The 8,717-nt window shown below is 35.2% G+C and overlaps 1 protein-coding gene across 4 annotated transcripts in view; it reads left to right on the top strand.

The window, feature by feature from the left end:
- The window catches only part of LOC111698420 (small G protein signaling modulator 2), a 59,956-nt gene that overhangs the window by 29,593 nt on the left and 21,646 nt on the right, over nucleotides 1-8,717 (top strand). For all 4 annotated transcript variants that reach the window (XM_023468756.1, XM_023468755.1, XM_023468757.1 and 1 more), the window contains exons 15-18: nucleotides 1,717-1,834; nucleotides 4,360-4,489; nucleotides 6,912-6,960; nucleotides 7,825-7,881. In XM_023468756.1, coding sequence (XP_023324524.1) covers nucleotides 1,717-1,834; nucleotides 4,360-4,489; nucleotides 6,912-6,960; nucleotides 7,825-7,881 — 354 coding nt within the window. The remainder of the gene's footprint in view (nucleotides 1-1,716; nucleotides 1,835-4,359; nucleotides 4,490-6,911; nucleotides 6,961-7,824; nucleotides 7,882-8,717) is intronic.

The following is an 8,717-nucleotide window of genomic DNA, read 5'->3' as shown; positions in this document are numbered from 1 at the left end:
GGGGGGGGGGGGGAGAATATCTATCAAATTTTCCAGAAGCAAAGTTTACATATTTTGCATATTGTATGGTATACGGAGAGCTATTACGTATTATTAGCATTAATTTAATTGCCTTTATTACGTTGTGGTAAACCATTATTTCAAGCAACACAATATTTAGATATTATTTACGTGAGGTGGTGACCAAACATGATATTCTGTTTGGATAAGTGTTTGATTAAATATTCATTGGAAAACGAAGAAGTCTAAAACAAATAAATATATAATATAATATAAAAACATTCATGATTTATCCTGAGATCCCTTTAGAGAACATTAATCCGTGTATCTTTGAACCTGATGTTGTAGATCTTTAATATTTCAAACAGGCGTATACAAGAGGGGGGCAACTATGGGGGCTGAGCCCCCTGGATAAATGAAATCCATGATTTCTGCAGAAGGGTTTCGCTAAGCCCCCCCCCCCCGAGAAGAAAAAATATAAGCTCCCCCCTGGGACAAATTCATGTATAGGCCCCTGATTTCAAACTATGAATTCTGTCTGCATATCATGTAGTCAACGTTTGAAATGTCAAAGGTTTACATTTTCAGGTTGCAAAGCTATAGGAATAATTAAACTAGACTTTGAGGCGAATAACCAGTTCATTATACCGAATCTTTTAAAGGAATTGAGTCTTTGCCACTCACTCAAACAGTCTAACAGACTTCATGTTTTGAAATATCCAAATAGATTATCAAGTACAATAGGTGGCAACAGAGAAATGAACCAATTATACACGACGTCACAAAAACGGAAAAGAAAAACGAAATTTTCTTACATGTTTTCCAAGATTAAATAAAAAGTTTAACAACAGAAATAAAGAACACATATATATATATATGCACTTATTTTACTGTAAGATAAGCACTTTATTCTAAAATTGTCACCAATATTAATATTTTTGTCGGACACAAAAACTGAATTGACACTTTTGACGTCAGAATACAGCTGTTCTGAGAGTGTACAAATTCTACGTTGCCATCTATTGTACTAGAATCTATTTGGAAATATCTAAGGTCTTCGACATCTGGGTTAAAAAGATTAAAAGGATTAAAAAAAGAGTTTGTGGCAACGGCTCATTTCCTTTGTGTAGGTAAAGAAAGTTTAGAAATATAAATAGATAAAATTAAACTAAATTTTTATTGTTCCTTTCTTAGGTTAACTTTGTGTATCTTTTATCAAGTGTATTGTATATTTTCTGGTTTATATATTGTACACTGTAGTGTATAGGGTAAATATTAGCTATGTAAACTCCGATATAGTGTTATTTTTATATTATCCAGCAGCTAGTTGGACCAAACATCCTATCTACAAAATATTTATGTGGTGGTTAAATCTGGTTAGTATTAAGTAAAAAAAAAGTTTCGTGGCATCCTGTTTTACATTTACTTATAATCAAAACTCAAACTTTTTCGAATTGGATTTTCGTCGTTAATCACAAACTTTTAATTCCGTCATTGTAGTTATTAATTAAAATAGTGGTCTTCAAGTTTTCAATGTTTTTTTTTTAAATCTATGCCTGTTTCCAGTGCTGAAATCAAACTACTCGTAATTTTGTAATTATTTGGAAAATATTGTTTCTTATAGCTAACTATATACGACGCCTCCTAACCTCGAATTAATACTCATTAATTTCATAATTTCATGAAAAACTTCTTTTACAAAATATAAAATATTAGGAGTCCCTTGTTGTCTGAATCTAGTTCTATCTCTGGGTGTTCCAGCCCAGCTTCAGCTACCTGGCTCCAGGCTTTGCAGGTCAACCTGTCAACAATCCTCTACATTCATTCACATCAGGTACACAGTACAAAGTAAAGTGCAATACAATATACAGTACAATACGTACATTACAATACAGTACAGTACAGTACAGTACAGTACAGTATAGAACAGTACAGTACAGTACAGTACAGTACAGTACAGTACAGTACAGTACAGTACAGTACAGTACAGTACAGTACAGTACAGCACTGTACAGTACAGTACAGTACAGTACAGTACAGCACTGTACAGTACAGTACAGTACAGTACAGTACAGTACAGTACAGTACAGTACAGTACAGTACAGTACAGTACAGTGCAGTACAGTACAGTGCAGTACAGTACAGTACAGTACAGTACAGTACAGTACACAATACACAGTACAGGACAGTACACGTAGTAGAGGACATTGCACTGTACAGGAAAGTACACAATACAGGACAGTACACAGTACAGGACAGTACCGTACAGCACAGTAGAGAACATTACAGTACAATAAAGTACAGTACAGTACAGTACAGTACAGTACAGTTCAGTACAGCACAGTACAGTACAGTACAGTACAGTACAAAACAGTACAGTGCAGTACAGTACAGTACAGTACAGTACAGTACAGTACAGTACAGTACAGTACAGTACAGTACAGTACAGTACAGTACAGTACAGTACAGTACAGTACAGTACAGTACAGTACAGTACAGTACAGTACAGTACAGTACAGTACAGTACAGTACAGTACAGTACAGTACAGTACAGTACAGTACAGTACAGTACAGTACAGTACAGTACAGTACAGTACAGTACAGTACAGTACAGTACAGTACAGTACAGTACAGTACAGTACAGTACAGTACAGTACAGTACAGTACAGTACAGTACAGTACAGTACAGTACAGTACAGTACAGTACAGTACAGTACAGTACAGTACAGTACAGTACAGTACAGTACAGTACAGTACAGTACAGTACAGTACAGTACAGTACAGTACAGTACAGTACAGTACAGTACAGTACAGTACAGTACAGTACAGTACAGTACAGTACAGTACAGTACAGTACAGTACAGTACAGTACAGTACAGTACAGTACAGTACAGTACAGTACAGTACAGTANAGGTTCTTAGAACTTGGTCTCAAGAAAGAATTTAAAATAATTCTTTAAACCTATAGTTCTCAATTTTTTTACATACACTTATTTTATTTTATCTGTACTCCTGTTATACGATTCAATACTTGCTTATTAGCTTCCAATACAGTGGTTCCCAAAAAACATATATTTTTTTTGCCCAATCTTCCCAATTACTCTAACTACCAACAACCCTTCTTATCATCCTAACACTCATTGATCCCTAATACCAGTTTTTCCAATCCCAAACTCTACAGTTGATTTCCATCTCAATACCAACTTTCTCTTTAGTTGATATCAATTCCAATTCCCAACATATTTTACCTACTTGGTCCTATCTCATTCATATATGGTGGTGAGCAATTATATCACTACAATGAAGACGACTTTTATTTAAGTTTTGATTGTTAACAAGCTTTTTTCGAATTACAAGTTTACAAGTAATCAAAGAGAAGCTTTTTTAATTGATAGCTTCTCTTGACTTCTATGTTTAAGTGTATCCATGCTGTTTAACAGCTTGATTTGAATCAAAATTGAATTCAAAAGTCGTCTTCATTGTATTGATATAATCGCCTACAACTGTGCCTCATTCTCAAACCAAGTCCAATCCAAATATCTTAAACATTAGTTGATAGTCGTTTGGGATCCCAATAGTTTTACATAAAAGTTACGACACTTTAGACTTTTTTTTATATCATGCTTCATTTATGACAATTGACAATGAACAAGGAAAATATGAATTCTAGAAGTATATGAAAAGAAACCAGGCCTATGAGCATGTTTTTACGCAGTAGTATGCCAATCCTAGCTACATAGACGTTTTGATCACTTGTAACAAAAGTTTGAATATGTTTTCATGTTTTCACTTTTATATCTTTTTTTATACCTTTAAGTGGTTAAGAACTTTATATATATGCTATTCTACCATCAAGCCACTTTATGTGTATTTTTCATTTCGAATACAAATAATTTTTCAAAACTTTGTTTTTGAGGGAAAAATCGCAAATATTTTAAACTGTGGAAATTTGCTTTGAAAAAATGGTAGGACGGGATGGTATCCAGTATCCAGTACAGATAATAATGATGTATATCCAAGGATAAAGATACTGGGGAACCCTGGTTATGGTAGGACGGGATGGTATCCAGTATCCAGTACAGATAATAATAATGTCTATCCAAGGATACAGATACAGGGGGAACCCTGGTTATGGTAGGACGGGATGGTATCCAGTATCCAGTACAGATAATAATAATGTCTATCCAAGGATACAGAAACAGGGGGAACCCTGGTTATGGTAGGACGTGATGGTATCCAGTATCCAGTACAGATAATAATAATGTCTATCTAAGGATACAGAAACAGGGGGAACCCTGGTTATGGTAGGACGGGATGGTATCCAGTGTCCAGTACAGATAATAATAATGTCTATCCAAGGATACAGATACAGGGGGAACCCTGGTTATGGTGGGACGAGATGGTATCCAGTATCCTCCGATGCATTTTCCTCCCGGAGAAAGTACAGATTCCTTCCTTGATGTTCTAGAATCTGCTCTGCAACCTAAAGGTAAAAAATTCAAAAGTAACGATTTTTACCGCCTTTTGACCATAATTACCGACTTATGATTTTTTTCCGCCTTTTGACCATGATTACCGACCTATGATTCCCCTAAAAGAGGATGCTTAAGTTACCAAACATCCCTTGGGACAGTTATGTAAAATAACCACCCGCCTTGCAAAGTTTCGCAAGAAAAAGTTCGCGTATTTTCATCTCGATAGACGATAAATCTGTGTACAACTACTTTTCTGGGAAATTAACCACGGGTTTCCTCGACCATTGCTGCGCTCTGGATGTTTTGTAGGCAAAATTGGTCTTGGAAACTCTCGGTAACATAAAATTCCCTTAACTTCCCTGTAAAGTAGATGTAAATAATTAATCTTTTCAATATTAAGTGTGATTGAAGTCAAAATGCGAAATTTAAAAAAAAAAAAAATTAGCATTAAGAAGAACGCGGAAATGCCGGGGATTGAAGTAAATAGAGCGGGAAAATGCCGGGGATTGAAGTAAATAGAGCGGGGAAATGCCGGGGATTGAAGTAAATAGAGTGGGGAAATGCCGGGGATTGAGGTAAATAGAGTGGGGAAATGCGGGGGATTGAAGTAAATAGAGCGGGGAAAATGCCTGGGATTGAAGTAAATAGAGCGGGGAAAATGCCTGGGATTGAAGTAAATAGGGCAGGGAAATTCCGGGGATTGAAGTAAACAGAGTGGGGAAATGCCGGGGATTGAGGTAAAGAGAGCGGGGAAATGCCGGGGATTGAAGTAAATAGAGCGGGGAAAATGCCTGGGATTGAAGTAAATAGAGCGGGGAAAATGCCTGGGATTGAAGTAAATAGAGCGGGGAAAATGCCTGGGATTGAAGTAAATAGAGCGGGGAAAATGCCGGGGATTGAAGTAAATAGAGCGGGGAAATGCCGGGGATTGAAGTAAATAGAGCGGGAAAATGCCGGGAGATTGAATCGGATATAAATATTTTCTTTCAATATGCATCAATGTATTGAAATTTAACCAAAACTATTTATAAAAGGTTTTTTCAATAAAATAGATTGAAAGCAGAAACACTTATTACAAACTTAGTTTTTCAAATAATGCTTTTTAAACGAATAAGTTCTCTACATTCCGACCAATAGTCAACCTCATTGAATATTCCCCAATTGCGTTTTTGCGCCGACTTAGCCCTGGTAGAAAACAATGAAGGAATATAATGAATTGGTTCAAAGTGTATTTCTCTGTCTTTATATATCTAATCTGTTGTTTTATCAGTTTCGTGATTAGGTTTAAAAAACCGGCAGAAGGACGTCGAAGGGCGTCAAGGAGGGGGATTGGAAAGGATTAAGGAATTTAAGGAGGGGGGGGGGGGGGTAAAGGTTTAAGGGATTCCGAGTTTAAAGGGGAAGAGATTCAGTGAGGGGATTTTTGGGGGGTAGTTAGAAGGGAAAAGGGATTCGGGGTATTTTGAAGGGGAAATGGGATTCGGGGGTCCTTTTCCGGGGTATAGTTGGAAGGGAAAAGGAATTCGGGGGGCCTTATTGAGGGTATAGTTGGAGGGGAAAAGGAATTCGGGGGGCCTTTTTGGGGGTATAGTTGGAAGGGAAAAGAGATTCGGGGGGGCCTTTTTGGGGGTATAGTTGGAAGAGAAAAGGGATTTGAGGAGGAGAAAGCTGGAGGAGGGAAGGGAGATTTTTAAAAGGATATATTTAGGAAAATATCAAATGTCATTTCATAAATCTAACAAAAGAGCTTTTATTGAATTTCTACTTCTAGTCTGAGATACAAAGTATATAATTTGGAGTCCTTAAATGGAATACTTAATTGTATTCCAAATCCCGGTTTTATGTGAGTTCTTAAATACAAATTAGGCGAATAATTCCTAGCTTTACCTTGATACAAAATCTGCAATATTTTACCGTTTTTTTGCAAAGCTACGAACCCTTTCTCACTTCACACCCAGAAATAACGCCACACCGACCCTGAAGTAAGAAATAAAAGCTTTTAATTTACAAATGTTAGCAACATAAAGAAAATAAAGAATTAGTTATGGTAAACGATACTAACAGATTATCTATATTTTATTGTAAAGAAAAAAATTGCGCACTTTAAGAACGTGTTTGAACTTTTCTAACCATCTGGCTACTAATATTCTTCGTGGCTGCCACACGGAAAGTGTTGCGGCTAGGACATTCTTTGGACTTCTAAGTGTGGAGAATATGATATGTTAGGGAGAGGGCCGGGAGGGGGAGGTCTGTAGCTATATAAAGTAAATAATCAATGAATTTTATTTTTCATCAAATCCTTTATATTTGAAAAGCTCTGTATTTTCTACTTGTTCTGTGGAATCTATTTTAACGCCGAAATGAAACCTTTGATATATTTCTACTTTCTAGGAAAGTTTTAGATTTGAACAAATTTGAATTTGAATTATATTTTAGAAATGTTGGATCCGCCCCTGGGAGGTTCTAAGGATTCAGAAAATCTCAGGTAAAATCTTTCTTAAAAATTTTTATTTAAAATCTTTATTTTTATACCATCAGGGGCTTAAATTTGTTTCTGTTCAAAGGGGTGAGGGGGGGGGGCGGGGTTCCGCACCCGTTGTGCCTGAAAACCCTCTGGAAACCATATATTTCATGGACCCTGTCTACGCCTCTGCAGTGTCTACCATCTACAATATATTTACACTATGATGATGTAAAGCTGAACCAAAATACATTTTTCTAATAGATAGAAGTTAAATCTGGTAATGGATAGAAGTTAAATCTGGTAATGGATAGAAGTTAAATCTGGTAATGGATAGAAGTTAAATCTGGTAATGGATAGAAGTTAAATCTGGCAATGGATAGAAGTTAAATCTGGTGATGGATAGAAGTTAAATCTGGTAATGGATAGAAGTTAAATCTGGTAGTGGATATAGAAGTTAAATCTGGTAATGGATGAATGAATTTAATAATTACTAGGTTAAGAGAGATGAAATGAAAGAATGCATATGTCAATTGATCAATATATGAAAGGATGAATAGATAAAAAATATGAATATGAATAGGTGAATAGATGCATAGATGAATAGGTGAATGGATAAATAAATGAAAGGATAAAGAGATAAAATAATTAATAAGACTTTTATCGATTAAACGAAAGAGTGAATAAATATATAAATAAATAAAAGAACGGATAAATCAATGGATGAGTAAACGAAAATATGAATAAATGAAAGGATGAATTGGGATGAAAGGAATAGATGATAGATGAATAGAAAGGCCAATTAACGAATAAAGAAAAGGGTGAATATGAAGTTGAAAGAAAGAATAAATACATTTGAAATATGAAATTATATAAGGATGAATTTAGGGAGAACGGTAAAGATATTGTCTACAAGATAAGACCAACAACAACGGGAAGAAAAAGGTATTTATTCTTAACAGGCGTTAATTGCTGGGATTGCTAAGGCGAAGTACAAAATATACTGAATAAGCTGTTTAATCATGCCATTCTTCCGGTATATAATTACTACTATGGAGAAAACATTGAAAAAGCTTCATAGTTTGATGATAATATCATTAGAAATATTCATGCTTACAAAAGTAATTAAAAACTTTCAGTTATAGAGATATCAGTGGTTTAGTTTATTTATTTTCTAGGGAGGTCGAGTGATTTAGTTTATTTATTTTCTAGTGAGGTTGAGTGATTTAGTTTATTTATTTTCTAGTGAGGTTGAGTGATTTAGTTTATTTATTTTCTAGGGAGGTTGAGTGATTTAGTTTATTTATTTTCTAGGAAGTTGAGTGATTTAGTTTATTTATTTTCTAGGGAGGTTGAATGATTTAGTTTATTTATTTTCTAGGGAGGTTGAGTGATTTAGTTTATTTATTTGCTATAGGTTGAGTACTTTTAGCTTTCTGAGGACAATATTTTTGTGTTGTAAATCAAGCAGTTTCCTGCATCTTCTGCTTCTGATAAGGAAAATTCCTCTTGGATATCTCATACATAAGCCCGCGATTAAAAAAAAATTGTGAAAATAAGACACAGGTCTAAGCTTTCATTAAGGCTCGAGCTTTCTAAGTTATGTTGCAACTAATTTTCCACAGTGCAGAGTTGGGTTTATTAAATCCAAAGTTAAAACCAAAGTCGGTTTTATTTGTATTGAATCTAACTCCCTAAGTTGAGCCTAAGAGCTGGAAGCTGTCGATCAAGTGACACGAGCTGTCAATCAAGTGACACAAGCTGTCGTCAGTTGATTCAAA

The sequence above is a fragment of the Eurytemora carolleeae genome, unplaced genomic scaffold (genome assembly GCF_000591075.1).
Source record: "Eurytemora carolleeae unplaced genomic scaffold, Eaff_2.0 scaffold50, whole genome shotgun sequence".
In the NCBI taxonomy this organism is placed as follows: domain Eukaryota; kingdom Metazoa; phylum Arthropoda; class Copepoda; order Calanoida; family Temoridae; genus Eurytemora; species Eurytemora carolleeae.
This window is presented reverse-complemented; position numbering and strand designations above follow the sequence as displayed.